The sequence below is a fragment of the Sorex fumeus genome, unplaced genomic scaffold, assembly GCF_029834395.1.
Source record: "Sorex fumeus unplaced genomic scaffold, SorFum_2.1 ptg000007l, whole genome shotgun sequence".
Classification (NCBI taxonomy): Eukaryota; Metazoa; Chordata; class Mammalia; order Eulipotyphla; family Soricidae; genus Sorex; species Sorex fumeus.
In genome coordinates, this window is record NW_026606064.1 from 46,971,151 (window position 1) to 46,992,588 (window position 21,438).

Genomic DNA, 21,438 nt, shown 5'->3' on the forward strand with positions numbered 1-21,438 from the left:
ATATATACCACATATTTGTATTTATCTATTAATTAGTAATTAGGTTGTGTCCACCTTTTGACTAATAATATTACTACAATTCTATAAGATTATATTTAGTGGGGCTTATCCAATATACATTGGATTGGATTAGTGTATATCTTCATACCCAGAATATACATATACTGTCACTGTCACTGTCCTCCCATTGTTCTTCGATTTGCTCGAGGGGGCCCAGTAACATTGTGAGACTTGTTACTGTGTTTGGCATATTGAATTTGTCACGGGTAGCTTGCCAGGCTTTGCCGTGCGGGCGAGATACTCTCGTTAGCTTGACGGGTCTCTCCGAGGGGGGTGGAGGAATCGAACTCAGGTCCGCTGTGTCGGCTGCATGCAAGGCAAACACCCTACCCGTTGTGCTATCGCTCCAGCCCATAGTATATGTCTAGAAATAGAATTGTTATGCCTAGAAGTGGAATTGTTAGATCATGTGGTAATTAAGTATTTAACTTTTTAAGAAACAGCAACTCAATTCCATTTTTTCTGTATCATCACCACAACAATTTTTTTCTTTTTCTGTTAATAGCCATCTTCATGGGTATAAACTGATGTATCATTGTGGGTATGATTTGCATTTCTTGAGTAGCTAATGATAGTAAGTTGGTGCTCATTGGCCATTATACATCTTCTTTAGAGATAGGACTATCCAATTATATTTGACTTACTGTTTTATTTTTGTTGTTGTTTAGTTGTAGGAGTTGCATATTCTGGGTTTTGTCTGTTTGTTTTGGTATTTTGGGCTATACCTGGAGGAGTTCAGGGCTTACTCCTGACTGTGCTCAGGATCACTCCAGGTGGTGCTCAGGAAATCAAATCCAGGTGAGCCACATGCAAGGCAAGTACCTTATCCACTGTACTATCTCTCTAGCCCCAAGCATATTCTGGATATTAATCACTTGGAAGATATTTGATTTGCAAATATTTAATTTTCCTTTCTGTGGGTTGTCTTCACTCATGTGGTAATGTACTATGATGCAAAATGTTTTATTTAGGTAAAGTCCACTTTATCTAATTTTTCTTTTATTGGCTATGCGTTTGTTGACATATCTGACAAATCAATGGCAAATTCAATGTCAGGACAAAACTTTTCCCAATTTTAAAATAAGGGGGTTTTTATAGATTTTCTTGGGATGGAAGAGGTATTTCCATTGGTATTTGGGGACCATGGAACTCCTTTCATTTTTCCCTTCCCTGAATGGGTAATTTCAAATAACCTTTCTTCAAGTTTGTGGATTCTTTCTTTCGCTTGATTGCATGTGCTTTTGAAGTTTGCTATTGAATTCAGTCAATGCGTTTCTCAACCGTAGGTTTCTGTTTACTTATTTCCCACTGGTTTCTTTTTCCTTGTAGAATTTCTTTATAATATTGTATTACCTATCTAGTTTTGTTTGTCTCTCTGTTTTCGTACAGTTCATTGTAAGATGATTACTCTGAACTCCCTGTCATATAGTTCATAGGTCTCTGTTTCTTTATGGCCAGTTATTTGGGCATTGTTAGTTTCCTTTGATGAAGTATTATTTCCTTGATTCTTTATGATCCTGTTGCCCTCTTGGAGTCTGCGCACTTAATGAAAGGTGCCTCTTTCAGTCTTTAACCCCATACAGAGATTCTTGGTTGGGCCATCTAGTGGTACCCAAAAGGAGGTGTCTTGTGCCAGTCTCAGTTGGTCAAGAATGAGCTGATTGCCTGAAAATGCATCAAGTCACTCACATGTTCCTCCACAAAGTCAGTCTTGTAGCTGGGACTAGTCCTTATGGTTCTTGCTATGTTCCTGAGATCCACTGCAGCACTGGGTGAAAATGACTGTGGCTGGTGATTTCTGCCCACATTCCTACATAGGATGCAAGGCAAGTTTGGACAGGAGTTTGAGTTTCTGCTAGATGAAAAACTCAGATACGTCAGCAACAACAATTATGAAAATGACATCATGATCGGACAAGAGACTTATACACACAAAAGTGTAGTGGTAGAACTGAAGGTGATGCTCTGTGGACTTCCCCAGTAGGGTTGGCTAACAAGAGTTTGGAAGTATATTGGAGATAAACACATTTTTTGTCATGTAAAAAATAGGTTCCCTGATTGATAAATATCAGTAAATATTCTGAAGGCAAGTCTTTTGTTATTTGCTACAGAAACTGTAATGTTTAGCTTTTAGTTTTAATGGATTGTATTTTAAGATTAAACCAATCTAAATTGTATTTTTTGAAGTATTTTATTTAATTTAGAAATGAGTAAGGGAAGGTTTTTCAACCTTTTTCTGACTGTGGCTCTTCCGACCTTGTTTCCTTCCTGTGGCTCCACTTTTTACCAGTTGTCCCCTTCTTCTCATATCATGGCCCCCCATTTATGCAGTTTTCACTTGTGCCCCTTGGAATATTTTGGGGGCCCACAGATGATGCCTTCTAGCCCCCAGTTGAGAAACACTGATTTAGAGTATTGAAATTTTCAGGAATGTGATACTAATCATTTTTTTTTTTGGTCTGCAAACTGTAAGTAAAACACATAAGTGGATTTATTGATTATCTTTATTTGGGTTCACTTGGGATAAAGAGTCCCCATACATATTAAGTACTATAAATAAAAGTTGAATGATTGAAATATGGGATATCAATTCCTGGAAGGGGGAGGTGGGCAGGAGAGAGTCACATCAGCAGAAACCATTAGGGAACTCTGGAAGAAACAAAAACAAAACAAACTTGTTACTCACAGGTCCTGGTATGTACCACGCCTGGAAAGTAGAACATGTCCTGGTAGATAGCACAGGTCCTGGATGGTAGAACAGGTCTTGGAAGGTATGGCCCACACAGTGTGGTCACAGCAACAGAGAGCCTGTGGACAGGATCACGTGTGTGCTGGGGAAGCAGGGAAACAGGCTGTATTTTACCTTTATTGAAGGGGAGAAAGTGGGGTATTTAGGGCTTCTCAGGTTTAAATTGGCAAATTAAAAACATGAGGGTGGCATCGAAAGCATGGGAAGGAAAAAAGAAGTGGTCCAGTGCTTAGTTCTCTAAGTGGACCAGACCTTTCAAAAAAAGGAAAGTTCCTAAAGCTGTCTAGTTGGTCGCTGACAGTATGCTTATGTGAGATGGATGTTTTGAAGCGACTTTGCAATCGGAAATTTGATTTCAGTCATGTATACTACAATTAGAAACCCCAGTTAATTGTCAGGTGCTTACACTTTAGCAGACTTGGTATAGGAATCTTCCGGGGCACTATGGTGCTGGGCCAGCAGCTGAGCAGATGAGGTGTGTGGGTACACAAAGCAAGCCAGGTCCCTGATGGATGTCACAGTGATGGGTCTGACCCCAGGGTCCACATGGATCCTGGTGCTATATGGGCTGACCGGGCACCAGGGACCATAGGGTAAATCTACTAATCCCATCCATGTATACTGGCCTGGCTCTGGCATGGACAGGGTTTTTTTTCCCCCCAAAGTGCAAGCTTTCTATTATGCAAAAGCATTCTCAACATTTCACAAGGAGCTTGTGTTTTATTTCATTTTATTTATTTATTTATTTATTTATTTTTGCAGTATCTTCTTGGAAATCCACCTTCTTTAAGTGAACAAACAGAAGGGTTTTTTTAAAATTGAATCACCAAGAGATGCAATTATAAAACTTTCATGATAAAGTTTCAGCCATACAATGATTGAACACCCATTCCTCTACCAGTGTGCATTTTCTACTACCAATGTCAGCAGTATCCCGCCTGCCACCCTGACCCAATCCCACCCCCTGCCTCTGTGGCAGGCACCTTCCTTCTTACTCTCTACTTTTGGGCATCATGGTTTGCAATACAGATACTGAGAGGCCATCAAGTTTTGTTCTTAGTCTACTTTCGGTACGCATCTCCCATCCTGAGCAATCCCTCTACCCATCATTGATTTAATGTTTGGCATGGGCAGGATTTATGGTCCTTAGGAGCTAGTTTGGGGCCTAGCTGTCTAGGAAACCTGGGGCTGGGTAAGTCTGAGGCCATGAGTGCTAGTGTAGAGGCTGAGTTGGCAGGGACCAGCATGGCTCAGGGAAAATGGGTCTTTGGGTGCTGTGACTCCTAGGACTGGCCTGGCTACACTTCTTATATAAGAGTCACTATGGTGTTTTGATTGTTTGACGGGGCCTGACTTAGATGGAAACTGACATCTTAACTGGCGAGTCCCTTAGTTTTAAAGAAAACTACAAATAATGACAGCTGAAATATTTTGCTGAATTGAAGTTCCATTACTCTTTAATTTGCGTTTCTCTGTCTCAGCAAGAAATGTTATTTCAAGAGTTTAGGTGATTTTGTAATTAAGTCATTGCCGAAGTGGGTGATCCTAATAGATACTATATTTGTGGTGTGGATATTCTCATTTCTCCAATTTCTTAATCTACCCGAAATGGCCATCTGAGGGAGGGCCAGAGAGATAGTACAGGGATTAAGGTGTTTGCCTTGCATGCTGCTGACCTTGGTTTGATCCCTGGCAGTGTATGATCCCCCAACCACCACAAGGTGTCATCCTGAGCATAGAGCCAGGAAAAAACCTTGAGCACCACCAGGTTGACCTAAAAATAATTAAATACACAAACAAAATGACCTGTGCTTAGTTTATCTTTTTCATCCTCTGCCTTCCCTTGCCGACTCAAGTACTCTAGTCTAATTCTTTCTGAACCTTCTCTGACTCTTAGAATCATTAGGATTCTCTATACATTGGGAACTTCTTTTTGTCTTAGTTGATGGTGATTATGATTCTATCTGCCAAGATTTCTTTGGTCAGCTATTCAATTTTTATATGAATGCTTTGTTTATATATTGTTCATATCCAAACATTATTAAAATAATTTAGTAAATGGATCTAACAAGAACCATGAATTTGTGAATCTACACTGGCCAAATAACAGAGAGACACAATGCATATTTTTTTCTAGTTCCAGAATTTTTTAAAAAAGGTTTTGGAAAAGAGATCTACAAATTCTTTTTTTCCCCTGGCTTTGAGACTATTATTCCTATTTGGTAATACTCTTCAAGTATTAAATTTTGTTTTACTGAAGATCAAGCATTATAAAATTTTCTCTTTTTTTCAAAGAAAAAAATTGAGTAATGTTCAGTAAATTATTCAGTAGTAATATTCTACTTTAAATGTAGAATTTAGGTAGCCTTATTTCTGTCTGTAGGAGATTAAATGTCTTCAGCTGGGGGAAAGGGAGGAGAGAAATTCGTGGTATTTGTATTATAGAAAAGCAGTAATAATTCAATAGAATTTTATTTTTTAAATGTCAGTCCTTAGTTTTCTTGTAGTTCTCCATGGAAAGTTTCTGTACCCACATTGACACTACTGCCACTGTGGTTAGAAAAGCTAAGATTCCATCCCCAATGTTTTCACATGTACTGTTCCTACAGAATAGTTTTTATTTCCTAGGCTTTGTGTTTCTGGCACCAAATGACATAAAATTCATAGAAAAGAAAATTTTAAGATATAAGGAATCTGGGGATATGGTGCCACCAGCAGGTCAATCTGTCCCTGTGAGGTGAGTGTATCAGCAGCCTGATGGCAACGTCAGACTTTCAGATACCCCAAAATTGCTGCTGTGCCTTTGGCCAGACCCCAAAAACTTGGCAAAGTTTACCAAGAAAGTAAACGGCCAAAAGTTAGGTATGTGGGAGACACACCCACAAACCACCTCCGGCTCAGCTATATAATTGGAGGCATGGCCTCTCTGGTTCCTGATTGAACTGCTTAATGGCCATGATCCCAGAGATTCAGAAACAAATCTCGGAACCCAAAGGCTTTTGGCAGAAATGCATCCTGTTCCTGCAGTAGGTTACTGGCGCTGGGCCAATCCAGGTGGAAATAGGTTTTGTGCCTTGGCCTGTTCCCCCTGGCGGCCTGGTGACCGCCATCCTCCAGAGGCCACTGGACAGTCCGGTTTGGGCCTGCAGTGACGAGACACACTGGGCTTCACCACATGGGGGTGAAGCCGATGCTTTCTCCCCATCCCAATGAGACCCCGAGTTGCCACCTACAAACGGCCTCTCTGGCTCCTGATCAAGCTGATTAATAGCCATGATATTGGAGACTCAGAAACAAATCTTGAAACCCAGTGGCTTTTGGCAGAAATGCGTCTGGACTGCATACAAGGTGGCTGCTGGCTAAGAGCTTATTGGAAAGCCAGGTATGAGCCAGTGGTGACGGGGCAACTGTAGTCTCATGGGAAGGGGGGCGGTACTGGCTCGTCCTTCACGCCCTACAGAGGTCACGCGTTGCCCCCCACAAGCGGCTCTCTGGCACGGCCATGACTCCAGAGGCAAAAGGACTTAATCCAGAGCCCAGAAGCTTGCGGCAAAAAAGTGAATGAACCATGCATTAAACTACAGTGCCAAGCCTCCCCAGGAGGGAACTGGAGTTGCTCCCTTCCGCCTTTTCCCCCACTGGCAGCAATGTAGCTGCCACCTCAGAGTTTATTGGAAAGCCAGGTATTAGCCCACGGTGATGGGGCAACTGCAGTCTCATGGGAAGGGGGGCGGTACCGGCACACCCTTCACGCCCTACCGAGGTCACGAGTTACCCCCCAACGAGCGGCTCTCCGGCACGGCCATAACACCAGACACACAGAAACCAATCTTGTAATTATCTGGCTCTTTGCAGAAATCCAAAATCGTGGCTGTGTGACATTATATGATTCTTATAACCAGCTATAGAAAACAAAATATTTCACAGTGCCTTTTCAGCAATTCTGATTGTTTGCGGGGAAATTCTAAACAATAATGGTGCATCTTTTGTCGAAATAATGAATGTAATCAATGTAAAGAAGAGTTAAGTAGAAACCATCTGCCTCACAGGCATTTGGAGGGGTGGGAGGGGGGGTATACTGGGGTTCTTGGTGGTGAAAAATGAGTACTGGTGAAGGGAAAGGTGTTTGATCATTGTATGACCAAGACTTAAACCTGAAAGTTTGGTAACTTTTCCCACAGTAATTCAATAAATAAATATAAAAATACAAAAAGAAATAAAAAAATTAAGGTGGAGTTCATGTCCAATTCAATCAGCTAATCAGTGGCTGAATAAATAGCAGTACTCCTACAAAAATAAAAAGATATAAGGAATCACCCAGCCATTCTTCACAGGCTCAGATGAGTATCATCCATGAGTGACTCTGCTGAAAAACCCAGGTATGCAGGACTTGTGACTGAAATCTCCAGGCTCACATGGAGTTGGGAATGGGTGTCTCCACCCCACCCACCCCCCGCATATCTCTGTGCTTCCAGTAGCTTGGCAGTTATGCCCAGGAATTTTCTCTGGTGCGACATAAGCTTATTAATGTCTATGATCCAGAGACTCCGAAATAAAAGGCTCAACTTTTAACAGCATGTTAGTAATCTTGTATACAAGGGCTTAATGACTCCAGGGTGAAATACAACAATCTTCACATACTTTCCTCTAAGGAAAAATTTCTGGAGCGATAGCACAGCGTTAGGGCGTTTTCTTTGCACGCAGCCAGCATGGCCTACCCGAGTTCGATTCCTCCGCCCCTCTCGGAGAGCCCGGCAAGCTACCGAGAGTATCTCGCCCGCACGGCAGAGCTTGGCAAGCTCCCCGTGACGTATTCGATATGCCAAACACAGTAACAACAAAGTCTCCAATGGAGACGTTACTGGGCCCACTCGAGCAAATCGATGATCAACGGGAGGGCCTTTACTTTACTTTACTTTACTTTACTTTACTTTACTTTACTTTACTTTACTTTCAGTGGATTATTCATAACAAGCAATACAAAATAAATTATTTAGGTCCTGCTTTGGGGGCAGGATTTGGAGATCAGGGTGGAAACATTCGAAATACGGTGGTGGGATTGGTGTTGAAATATTAAATGTAACAAATTATTGTGAATAACTTCACTGTCACTATCACTGTCCTCCCGTTGTTCATCAGTTTGCTCGAGCGGGCCCAGTAACGTCTCCATTGTGACACTTGTTACTGTGTTTGTATATCAAATACATCATGGTAGCTTGTTAGGCTTTGCCATGCGGGCAAGATACTCTCCGTAGTTTGCCGGACTCTCCAAGAGGGGTGGAAGAATCGAACCTGGGTTGGCCAGGTCGGCCGTGTGCAAGGGAGATGCCCTACCTGCAGTGCTATCGCTCCAACATGCGAACAACTTCATAAGAATAAAATTAAACTTAAGATATAAGAAATCACTGTGGTGATTTTTTTTTAATAGAAGCATAGCACTTGGAACCTTAATGCTGAAGAGTCTGCCAGATATAAATGTGATACTATGCTATATAAGTTAATCCTTGTGTTGTAGTAATTAAAACCTAATAAAGGTGAGAATGTTTGCTAATTTCTGTCATGCTACCCCGCATAACAGAGCACTGCATACAGGATTCAGAAGAATATTTTCTTAAAATTCATGAGATAAGGAAATGTGTAGAATTTGTTAGGGTAGAACATAAAAAGCATAAATACATAGGGAAAATATTCTAACTGGTAAAATCTGTAATTGCTCAGAGAGGCAAAGAATGCTTCACTCGGGAGGTAAAGAATTAACCAGATTGGTCAGAGTAGTGGATTTATTGAGTAGACAGTTGAAGGCATAAGTTAAATCGGAGGTTCTCAGGCTTATTTTACCTACTTTTCCCTTTTTAGATATATATTTGCTCGAGCGGGCCCAGTAACGTCTCCATTGGAGACTTTGTTGTTACTGTGTCTGGCATATCGAATACTCTCGGTAGCTTGCTGGGCTCTCCGAGAGGGGCGGAGGAATCGAACTCAGGTCGGCCATGTTGGCCCGCTTGTAAAGCAAACGCCCTACCGCTGTGCTATCAATAACTTCTTTATTGTCTCTGTGTTTCAGAAGCCTTTTTATTAATGTTACTTGAAAACTCTATGATTAGTAATCATTTCATGTTTTTTTTTCATAATGAAAGGTTATCCTAACCATCCTTTTATTCACTTCTTTAAGGACTTTCTTCAGGAGATGCCACTCATTTAATGCAAGAAAATGCACTAAGTGCAGCCACACTTGCTCTTTCTGAAGAGTCTGCTGAAGTCAATGCTAATGATCCGCCTGAAGCTCCAGAGCCAGCTCTGCAAACTCTGTTCTCACTTATAAGAGGTGAAGTTGAGCAGTTGGATTCAAGAGCACTTCCCCTTTGTCTTCATCAGGTACTACATTAAGCTGCTCGCTCTTAGCCTCACCAAAACTATGGTATCGGTAATAATATTCTAAAATGGAATTCTGTGTATTTGATCCTACTACACCTGTCAGGGTGAGCTCAGAAAACCTGGATTACTGACTGATGGGAAATTTGGTGTATTACTGACTGGTGGTCACGCATTGAGTTTGAATAATCTTTCTGTAGTTGAAATAACAATTACTTTTAGTGAATAAATTTTATACAACTAAGGGTCAATGTAGTAAGCACCAACTAGGTGCCCTAAACTATGTTAGATTCTGTGGAAACAAAGACTGCCTTAAGTATGTCCTTAAGACAGTCTCTCTGGGTTAGGAGAAGCAGTTTTGTAGATAATTATAGAATTCTGTATGAAGTGTTTGAGTAGATATACATTTAAGATTTGGCAGAGGTACAAAAACTTATGTTTAGCTTTATTCTCTTGGCATTAGTGATTAAAAAAAAAGGATGACCAGTTAGCTGGGTTTTATAAGATATGTAGGTATTCCTGGGATCAGAAGTTTCCAGGTTCCAAACTGCCCCTTTTCAGGAAAAAAAAATTGCTCAGTATCCCTTACCTCCTGGAAATCTACTTTTTTTTTTTTTTTTTGCTTTTTGGGTTACACCTGGTGATGCTCAGGGGTCATTCCTGACTCTGCACTCAAGAATCACTTCTGGAGGTCCTCAGGGGACCATATGGGATGCTGGGAATCAAACCCGGGTCAACGGTGTGCAAGACAAACGCCCTACCCGCTGTGCTATTGCTCCAGCCCCAAATCTACCTTCTTTAAGCAAATAAAAACTTCCCCACAGTTGTACTGTCACATTCCCAATGTATGGTTCAACCCCCCTGCCCCTTTTAGGGGAGTAGAGTAGAATGGCCCACTTTGGGAAGCTTGGCAGTAAGTGAACAAAGTGCACTGGTCCCAGAATAGAGATCAACCTGCACAAAGGCATCTCTGACCTATTGTTGGAGGGTAAAATGGAAGAGAGAAAGAAAGAAACCAATATTGAAGAGCTGATGACATTAAGGTCTTTTAGGGACAAATTTTTTTTTGCTCTTTGGGTCCACCCGGCGATGCACAGGGGTTACTCCTGGCCCTGCACTCAGGAATTACTCCTGGCGGTGCTCAGGGGACCATATGAGATGCTGGGAATCAAACCTGGGTCGGCCGCATGCAAGGCAAATGACCTACCCACTGTGCTATTGCTCCAGCCCCGGGATGAAAATTTTTAATGCTGGGTGCAACAGAATCAAATATGAATTTTGGAAAAATAACTCAGGATGATTGGGAGGATGAATTAGAAGATGAGGAACTTGGAGAGGGACTGGGAAGTCGTGAGGACAGAGATGAGGAAGCATTTTTACACAGAACTAATTTCTAAAACACAGATTTTTGAACTCTGTTTTATTTTTTCTTAAAATGAAAATAATTGTTTCATTTTAACTTGCAATAAACAGTAATGTCAAAATAAATATTGGAGGCTGGAGAGATAGTGAAGAGTGTAAGGCACTTATCTTGCATGCTGCTGACCTGGGTTCAATCCCGGGGATCCCTTATGGTCCCCTGAGCCCCACTAGGAATGATCCCTGAGCATAGAGCCCTTAGCACTGCTGGGTGTGGCCCCATCACTCCCCCCCTCAATATCTTTAGTAAAATAGTTTTTATCCCAAGGGGAGGAATGTTGATTTTTTTTTGAAATTGATATTATTTTTTTTAAATGGGCTTCAAGTATTCCTTTGAGAAAATCTGTACTACTTTTTGACCACGGAAGTGTCACATGTCACTGTCACTGTCACTGCCCTCCCGGTGTTCATCGATTTACTCGAACTGGCCCAGTAACGTCTCCACTGTGACACTTGTTACTGTGTTTGGCATATCGAATACGTCACGGGTAGCTTGCCAGGAGTTCGATTCCTCCACCCCTCTCAGAGAGCCCAGCAAACTACCAAGAGTATCTTGCCCACATGGCACTAACATGTCACTATTGAGAAACACTAACACCAAAGAATCTTTCTGCCTTCCTGGCATTTGTATAGTGCATTGAGTTTGCAAAGGGATTAACATTTCGTTAATTTCATCCTCCCAAACAACCTAGAGCCTCCTAGTACCACACATGGTCCCCTGAGTACTGCCAGGAGTGATCCCTGAGTGAGTCAGGAGTAAGTCCTGAGCACTCATGGGTGTGGATCTAAAATCAAAAATAAATAAAAGAATAAATAAAATTTAAAAAATCAAATTCCTTATTATCCTGGGTATAGAGTGTGTTCATTCTCTTCAGTGCATCTGCTTTTGGAGCACACTGGGAGAAATTTAGGTAAGGGCTGCATGTAAAATTTTATTTTTTCATCAATTTATAATTTCTTGAGGTTGATTTTTTAAATTTTTAATGTTTCATTTCAGTAGAGTAGTAGGTTATATGGGAAAGTATTTTCATTATCGGAAGACACATACACATGCATTTAGAGATGATATTCCATTCCCATTCTCCAGGAACATATTTGCTGAAACCTATAGGATTTACTTTTTAAAGAATTCAGCAGAATGTTCTCCCCTAGGAAGGGGAACTCGAAAAATATAGTGGTAGTTTAAAAGGATGGATTTTTAGCTTATGAGTTTAAATTTCTTCAACAGAGTTATAGAAAAATAATTGAAATAATGTGCTTGCAAGCACTCAATATAGGGCTTGCTATAAAGTGAAAGTCAAATATTAAGCAATTAAGCATTTTGTTTTACTTTAGGTTCACAACCAATGGTGCGCAGGACTTTCTCCTAGCTCTATGCTCAGAGGACTGGTTTGTTATGGTGCTTTAACTCTTATAGTGTCTCTTTAGCTAAATATTAGGCATTTTTACTTATATTCACTATCACTAACTCAAAGATTCCTTGCTAGGAATCAGCAGAGATACCAAAACCGGCAGCAAACTGAGGTATCAGGTCAAGAGAGTCCATTAATAGCCACCATTCTTAGCCCACAATAGAAATAACCTGCCCCCTCCCAGGGAGACAGAAATCAGAGAGAAATGACAGTATTTGCCAGCGCCTCACACTGTACCTGAATTTACCAGTTATTGAAATTTGCCATATTCTTGCTTTCTCTACCACACACATATTTTTTACAGAAACATTGCAAAGTAATTTGGAGGCTTTAAGAGCCAGAGCCTTGCATGTAATGACCTCGGTTTGATCTCTGGCACAGAATATGGCCCCCTGAGAACCACAAGGATTGAGCCATGAGCACAGAATCAGGAGTCAGCCACGGAAATAGTCAGGTATGGCCCCAAAACCAGACAAACAAGCAAAAAATTTGTTTTTAGGCTTTATATCACATCACCACATCACTGAGGCCTGTATTAAGAACTAGCATATTCTTCTGTACAACTTACAGTGCTATATCAGTCCCAGTAAGCTTAGGCATTAATATAATATTATTATTTCACTGACAATCTATAGTTTATTTCTCTCAAGCTTTTTTTTTCTGTTTTATTAGGGTTTTTTTTTTTTATAATTGGATCACTATGAGATACACAGTTACAAAGTTGTTCATGATTGGGTTTCAGACATATAGTGTTTCAATACCCATCCCTTCACCAGTGTACATTTCCCATCACTAATGTCCCCATTTTCCCCTACTCTAACATACCTCCATAATAGCCACTTTTCTTCTTTCTCTCTCTCTCGTTCCTTCTGGGAATTATGGTTTGCAATATAGGTTTGAGAGGTTATCATGTATATCCATTTGCCTCCTTTCAGTATTCCATTGTCATCCAGAGTGATCATTTCCAACTATCATTGTCATTGTGGTTATTCTCTATCCTAACTGCCCTCCCTATGCCCTTCCACTTGTGACAATCTTCCATTGATAGACCAGTCTCCTGGCCTTTGTTTCTATTGTCCATGGGTATTAGTCTCATATGTTTTTTTATATCCCACAGATGAGTGCAAAAATCCCATTTGAGTGCAATCATCCCATTTCTGTCTCTCTCCTTTTGTCTCATTTCACTCAGTATCATGGATGAACATGATACTCTCCATGTCCATCCATTTATAAACAAATTTCATGACTTCATTTTTTCTTAACAGCTGCATAGTATTCCATTGTGTAGATATACCACAGTTTCTTTATCCAGTCATCTGTTCTCAGGCACTCAGATTGTTTCCAAATTCTGGCTATTGTGAGTAGTGCTGCATGTGTTTTTGGGCCCCCAAGGTATATTCCCAGAAACAGTATTGCTGGGCCATATGGGAGTTCAATTTCTGGCTTTTTGAGAAATATTCATATTGTTTTCCAAGAAGGCTGGACCAGTTGGCATTCCCACTGACAATGAATGAGGGTTCCTTTCTCCCTGCATCCATGCCAGCACTGATTGTTTTTGTTCTTTTTGATGTGTGCAAACTCTGTGGTGTGAGATGATCTCTTATTGTTGTTTTGATTTGTATCTCTGTGATAATTAGTGATGTAGAGAATTTTTTTATGTGCCTTTTGGCCATTGGTATTTCTTCTTTGAGGAAGTTCCTGTTCACTTAGTCTTTCCTTTTTTTTACTGGGGTAGGATGTCTTTTTCTTTACATTTCTACCAGTGCCTTATATATATACATTTTTTTTTATATTAACCCCTTATCAGATGGGTATTGGGTAAATAATTTTTCCCATTTTGTGGGCTTTTTCTGTATCTTGGTCACCTTGTCTTTTGAGGTGCAAAAGCTTCTTAATTTAGTAGTCCCATTTCTAATATTCGCTTCCACTTGCTTTGTCAGTGGTATTTCATCTTTGAAGATGCCTTTAGCTTCAGTGTCTTAGAGGGTTCTGCCTACATTTTCCTCCATGTGCTCTATGTCTGACATTGAGGTCTTTAATCCGTTTTGATCCGACTTTTGTGCCTGGCATTAGAAAGGGAATAGCTAAAGGCATCTTCAAAGATGAGTTTTTTTTTTTTTTGCATGTAGCTTCCCCGTTTTCCCAATACTGCTTGTTGAAGAGGCTTTCCTTGCTCCACTTCACATTTCTTACTCCTTTATCAAAGATTAAGTGATCATATATTTGAGGGTCTCTGTCAGGATATTCAACTCTATTTCATTAGTCTGCAAGTCTGCCCTTATTCCAATGCCATGATGTTTTAATTACTAGCGTATTACAGTTTGAAGCTGGGAAGATGATGCCTCCCTTCTTTTCCCCAGGAATTCTGTTAGCTAATCATGAGGGTTTTTTATTCCAAATGAATTTCAAGAGTCTTTGATCTATTTCTTTGAAAAATGTCATGCATAGGGGGCTGGAGTGATAGCATAGCAGGTAGGGCGTTTGCTTTGCACGCGGCCGATCCGGGTTCGATTCCCAGCATCCCTTATGGTACCCTGAGCACCGCCAGGGGTAATTCCTGAGTACAGAGCCTGGAGTAACCCCTGAGCATTGCCAGGTGTGACCAAAAAAGAGTGCAGAGCCTGGAGTAACCCCTGAGCATTGCCAGGTGTGACCAAAAAATTTTTTAAAAATACCATGCATATCCTTATAGACACTACATTAAATCTGTATAATGCTTTGAGGAGTATTGCCAGTTTTGACGGTATTAATCCTCCTAATTTTGATGGTATTAATCCTCCTAATCCGTATCTCCATTTTCTTCCTCTTTTATTTTTTAAGTAGCATTTTGTAGTTTATTTTGTATTGCTCCTTTACCTCTTTAAGCTGATTCTAAGGCACTTGATTTTCTGAGACACAACTGTGAACAGGAATGTTTCTCTAATATCTCTTTCTTTTCTTTCAGTATTTTCATATAATAAAGCCATGGAATTTTGGGGTATTGATTTTGTAACCAGCCACTTTACTATACAAATCTAATATTTCAAAGAGCTTTTTGGTAGAGGCTTTGGGGTTTTCTAAGTATAGTGTCATGTCATCTGCAAATAGTAGTAGCTTGACTTCATCCTTTCCTATCTGGATGCCATTATTATCTTTTTCTTCCCTAACTGCTATAGTTAGTACCTCAAGTACTGTATTGAATAGAAGTGGTGAGAGTGGGCATTCTTGTCTTGTGCCTGATCAGAGAGGGAAGGCTTTTTCATTTTTTCCCCATTGAGTATAATGCTTGCTATGGACTTGTGGTAGATAGCTTTGACTATATTGAGGTAAGTTCCTTCAACTCCCATTTTGTTGAGGGTTTTAATCATAAGTAGGTGCTGGATCTTGTTAAATGCTTTCTCTGCATCTATTGATATGATTGTATGGTTTTTATTTTTCCTTTATTGACTGCCTTTTGAATGTTAAACCATACTTGCATTCCTGGGTTGAACCCTACTTGGTCATAGTGTATGATCTTTTTGATGAATTGTTGGCATCTATTTGCTAGTATTTTATCAAGGATCTTTGCATCTGTGTTTGTTTATCAGAGTTGTTGGACTGTAGTTCTCTTTTCCTGTGGTATCTCTGGCTGCTTTTGGTATTAGGATGGTGTTTCCCTCATAGAAACTGTTTGGGAGTCTTTCTGTTTCTTCAATTTCCTGGAAAAGCCTGAACAGGATTGGCATTATGTCCTCTTTAAAGGTTTGAAAGAATTCACTAGTGAATCCACGTGGGCCTGGGATTTTTTTTTTTTGTGAAAACTTTGGATTTACCATTTCAGTTTCTTCTATAGTTGTAGGTCTGCTCAGGTATTCCAAATCTTGAGTCAGCCTTGGCAAGGTATAGGAATCTAGGAATTTATCCATTTCTTTTGGGTTCTCTTGTTTCATGGCATATACATTCTCTAAGTAATCTCTGATGTTCTTTTGAATTTCTATGGCGATATGCCCCCCTTTAATTCCTGATTCGATCTACTAGTCTCTCTCTCTCTCTCTCTCTCTCTCTCTCTCTCTCTCTCTCTCTCTCTCTCTCTCTCTCTCTCTCTCTCTCGTCTTGCCTGTAGTTCAACATTCTTGTTTATTTTTTCAAAGAACCAGTACTTGGTTTCATTGATCTTTTGGATTATTTTATAGGATTCCAGCTCATTAATTTCTGCTCCAAGTTTTATTATTTCCTTCATCCTGCCTGGGTTGGGAGTCCTTTTCTTGTTCAGTTTTCAAGATCTTAATCTGTGAAGTCAAGTTACTTATGTGGGCTCTTTCTTTCTTCCCTATGAACTCTTGCAAAGCTATAAACTTTCCTCCTAACACTGCCTTAGCTGTATTCCACAAGTTCTGGTAACTCTTGTGTCCTCATTCTTGGAAAGGAATCAAGGTTGGAACAGGGCCAAAAGCTAGAAGAGTTTGAACAACATTAATCTAGGCTACTCAGGTTTTGGGATGATAGACCATTAACAGAAACCTGAAGTTAAAAGAGACAAAAGTTATTTTGGGGGGAGTGGCGGGGGGACACACACTGGCGATACTCAGGGATTATTCTGGACTGCATTCATGAATCTCTCCTGATATGCTTACGGATCCATATGGGATGCCTGGGACAGAATCCAGGTTGGCTGGGTGCAAAGCAAGCATCCTCCCCACTATATTATCTCTCCAGCCCTAATTTTTTAAAGCCCTTTTAAAAACCCTTTTTTGAAGGCTTATTTCTGTCTCTTCTCTCAGGATTTACCCCTGGCAGGCTCAGGGAACATATGGGATGCTAAGGATTGAACCTGGATTGCCCACATCCAAGTCAAACATCCTGCCCACTGTACTATCGATCTGGCCCCAAGACAAGAGTTAATTTTGATGCAATATTTTTTTGTTTTTGTTGCCAGGGTCAAACCCAAGGGTCTCAACTGCTGAATGACACCCCAAGTCCTGTGCTTATTTAATTGTTTATAAATTTAATGTTTGGATTACACCATGCAGTGCTGAGAGGGAGTGGGCTGGGAAAGCAAACCCAGGACTTCTGCAAGCAAAGCTTGACTCTAGCCCTTTGAGCTGTCTCCCTGATTTCTCCCCTCAAGGTTATTTTTAAAGTGGTGCTATATTCATAAATGTATACTAAAGGCCATTGGAAATAAGGTGACGATGTTCTTATATATATGTTCTTAGATATTTGAATCATAGAACTCTTAAAGCTAAAAATTCTTGATCTTGGGTATGTGTGGGTAATTTTTCATATGGTGACTTAATTAGATTATTGGTTAGCTTCAGTTGCATAACTGAAATCATAAACCTGGAAGCTATTTTTGTAAAAGCCAGGAGTACCAAGTGCTGTCCTCTATGTTTAGTGAGCTATATGAAACTAAAGTGAGACTCAGACAGGAAATAGATCTACTGAGCTGCTTAAAGTTTTGCATAATTTCCTCCTTTTTCCCCCCTTCCTCGTAAAAGAAGCTTTAAATCAGGGAAACTTTAATTTGAATGCACTTTTAAAGTGATTTTTGAATTTCTTTATTTACATGATTCTACTCGCATCTTGTATTGCTGGCTCAGGCTCAGATTCAAAAACTATTTTTAGTGCTTACCTGACACTGTGCTAGATACATATCCTCTCACTTAATCCTTCAGCAGCCTTGACTGTGAGTCTCTAACAGATTTTTTAAAAATGCTAGGGCTTAAGAGATGAAATAATATGCCCAGCATCATACAGCTTGTATGGTGGAATGAGAACTAAAACACTGAAAGACCATTCACCTGAAACCCCCATGTTTCTTTTTCTTGGGTGGGGAGCACACCCAATGATGCTTAGGAGTTACTCCTGGAGGTGCTCAGGAGACCCTCTGGGATGCTAGAGATTAGATCAAACCCAGGTCAGCCACCTGCAAGGCAAATACACTACCCACTGTGCTATCGCTCTGGCCCAGAAACTCCCACATAGCTCTGGCTCAGAAACTCTACTGCACCTACCCAATGTAGACATATGAAACTTAGACATCAAAGAAAATCACATATTTTCTAACCATCTAGCTTGTCAAGGGTAGGAAAATATATAGTGTATAAGGCATATAAAGGGTATAAAATATGAAATAAAATATAAAGGATTTAAAATGCAGGGGAGAAATATACGGACTGATTCAAATTGCTTTCTCACCTGGAGATAACTTTTACTTTTGAGGCATGGGGTTTCATGATTGCTTTTTATGGTTCCTTCTAACGGGTTGTTTTTATAGTATTGTAACTGTCATGGAAAGCTGAAAATGAATTGAAATTTGTGCTTTTGTCATGCCAAAAAATATAATTTATGATGGGTATGAGCCCCATCAAAATGTCTTAAATGAAAGTTGCTAGGAACAACTGTGTGCAGTGATGTACAATTGCAAAAAAAAAAAGGGGCAAGAAGAGTAACTTTGAAGAACCATACTTTTTAGATTAACAACCTCAAACTCTGTCTCATGTCATGCAGAGTAGGGAGCCCTGTGCTATGTCATAAATTTTACTGGAAGTTTATAGACAAAATGATATCACTGATTCTAGTAAGTGTGGTCAGCAGTGTGCTGGCTACTAGGATTAGCTCATGAACTCTCTTCAGTGACTATCATTCTGAAGGCTTGAAATGGGCCTGAAAGAGGTGCTGACTATAGACATGAGCAAACACTATAAAACAACATGTTTTCCAACATTCTAAAACTGATTATTAAACATTTATCAGCATACTGTGGGCTGCAGTATATGCAACTCTCATCTTGTAGATTAAAAATATAATTGACAATTTAACTTTATTGAGGCAAGTACTGTTATGTTTTACTACTAAAGCAACAAACTAAACTAAAGAATCTTAAAAATCAAATTATGCAAAGTCCTTTATGAAAACTCCAGATTAAGTATTTACAGAAAGGGGCCAGAGTGATAGATAGTAAAAGGGTTAAGTGCATGGCTTGTATGTAGTTAGCCCTGGTTCTTTCCCTTGAGCCACATAGTTTCCCCAAGGAGACTTCTGGGGACCTCTGGGTGTTGCCTGGGGAATCCCTGGCACTGTAGGGCCCAAGTTGCCCTGGCCTTGATCCCCTAATCCTGTTCACTGAAAATTGCCAGAAGTTGGCTCTAGGCCCCCTGAACTCTGCTTGGGAGGACCTCCAGTAAATTTTTACAAAGAGATGATTTGCAAATCATCTTATTTTTACTTAATCATCTTATTAAATCGTGTTCTATCATTTAGATAAAGGTCATCTCTGCTGTACTTGAAAAAAATTTAGATCTACAGAATGTATTTTATGATGGGCAGATACACAAAAGGTATCTATCGTATGCCTTGAGAAAAACCACTCCTTTTTATTACTAATTTGTAAGGTTGACAGGTACTTTATTGCTTTTTGCCTTGACATCTATCTGGGATAATGGAGAAAGTGATCTACAAATGAAATATCTTCTTTGATTGTTTTACAGACTCATAGAATAAATAAAACTTAAAACTGTGAAATATTCAAAAAATCCAAAATATGCAAATACTTTGTTTTACTGGTCTCTTCAGAATATTGTATCGAAATGCAGATTTCAATATTTTTCAAATTAAAGACTTAAAAAAAAACTAAAAGGTTCCCTGAGTGAGTGTGGAAAGTGACAAGCTTCTACTGGAACTCAGTCCTGAACCCCCATCTGATGCCCTTTATGCTCTACAGTGTATTGTAGATTAAACATCATGACTTAACTGGCAGCAGTTTGTCTGACCTATTCTGAAATATCAAAACCACACCAGTATCCCATGAGGTAGTTTGTGAAATAAAATTAAATATACACGATGGGTTTTTCTGTTGGATGGTGTGGCAAGGCTGGGGGATGCAGAGGGACACATACCCTGTGGTGCTCGGGGGCTGCTCGTGGCTTTTTGCTCAGTGTTTGCTTCCAGCAGTGCTCAGGCAATCATGTAGCATCAGGGAGCTCTCACATGCAAAGCATGTACTCACCCCACTGAGTTGACTCTTCGGCCCATAAATGGGATTTTAAAGTCTCTTGTGATGTGATGTATTTCAGCTTTCCACTTTACAGTAAGCAAAGTCATTCTTTCTCTGTTAATGCCTTATAAGTCTCTGTAGCACTTTTTATTATTCTTTAGAGTTCTTATTTCCAAACTATAATGAATTGGTTAAGTTTGCTTTGACTTAACTTAGGATAGCAAGAATGAGATTGTATAAAAACTGAAAATGTCTCTGTTCTCAAACATTTACTTTGTTTGAGATGATGACTTCAGAAATGTGTTCTATGCCAAAAGTCATTTCTTCTGGACTGGTGAATGAAGGTAAATAAGAACTTTCTTAGTTTTATGTCCGAGACTTTCAGTATTTCAAGATTCTGATTTCTTTGACATTTTTCTTTTCATTGAATATTTAATTGTCTTTGTTTTTATTTTTTACAGATAGCAGAGTCCTATTTCCAGGAGGAGGACTGTATCCTTTTCTTAATTTCTGCAAGAAATTTATAGAACTCTTAGAGAACTTCCTGTTTTAAAAAACTTAGGTGTATTTTACATATAATAAAATATATGTACATTCATATATATGTCAAGTTAAATAGGTCTTAACAATCTTCCTGTGTAACCACTTCAAAAGCAAGATACAAAGAATTTCAGTCACTGTAGAAAACACTCTTAGAACTACCAGAATTTTATTTTTCATAAATAAGATCTTCTTAATTTAGGGGTATTTTGTGTCATACCAGAGTGTTCAGGTATCACTCCCAGTGCTCAAACAACAATAGGCAATTTCAGGGATCAAATTGGGTTGGCTAAATGCAAAGCAAACACCTTAACCCATGTGTTATCTCTGATCCATGTCTTCCTAATATTAGGGTTTTTTAAAAAGAGGAGGATTAGAAAAAGTTACAACTCACGCATTTATTGCATTTTCTTTCCTTGAATTAAATACATATGCAAATCAAGGAATATTTATTTGGTAGAGTCTGTCAAATAATTTACATATTGCAAATCTTGATTTTCTTATTGCAGCTATATATCTACAAAGGGAGGTTGAAATTTTTTCTGGTAGTGATAAATATTTTCAAGTGAGCCCTTATGTTCACTTACACAAGATAAATTTCTGCCCTAATTTTTCCACTTTCCCCTTTTAAAATTGCTTTTCCTTTTGAGGAGTGACCCGATATATAAGAATGTGTCATGATCTTGTTTTTTTCACTATTGTGATCTCTTTCCCTCTCCTTGATGACTTTCCCGTTGCCTGTGAGCAACCTGAGGAATAAGCAGTTACTGTACTGAAGCCTATCAAGCAGCTGTGGTAACAGAAATAGCCCATTCTTGTCAAATATATAGAAAAACCTAATTCTGGTGAAACTGAGGTGTAGGACTCTTTTTTTCTAAACAAATAGTCATCATGCAGTGTAGAGTGCAAACCAGCATGAGTATCGCTGCAAG

The 21,438-nt window shown here is 39.6% G+C and overlaps 1 protein-coding gene across 1 annotated transcript in view; it reads left to right on the forward strand.

The window, feature by feature from the left end:
- Positions 1 to 21,438, forward strand: part of CNST (consortin, connexin sorting protein) — a 104,361-nt gene that overhangs the window by 47,842 nt on the left and 35,081 nt on the right. Inside the window, exons 3-4 of the mRNA XM_056132251.1 lie at positions 8,982 to 9,184; positions 20,428 to 20,458. Of these exons, the coding sequence (XP_055988226.1) occupies positions 8,982 to 9,184; positions 20,428 to 20,458 (234 nt within the window). The remainder of the gene's footprint in view (positions 1 to 8,981; positions 9,185 to 20,427; positions 20,459 to 21,438) is intronic.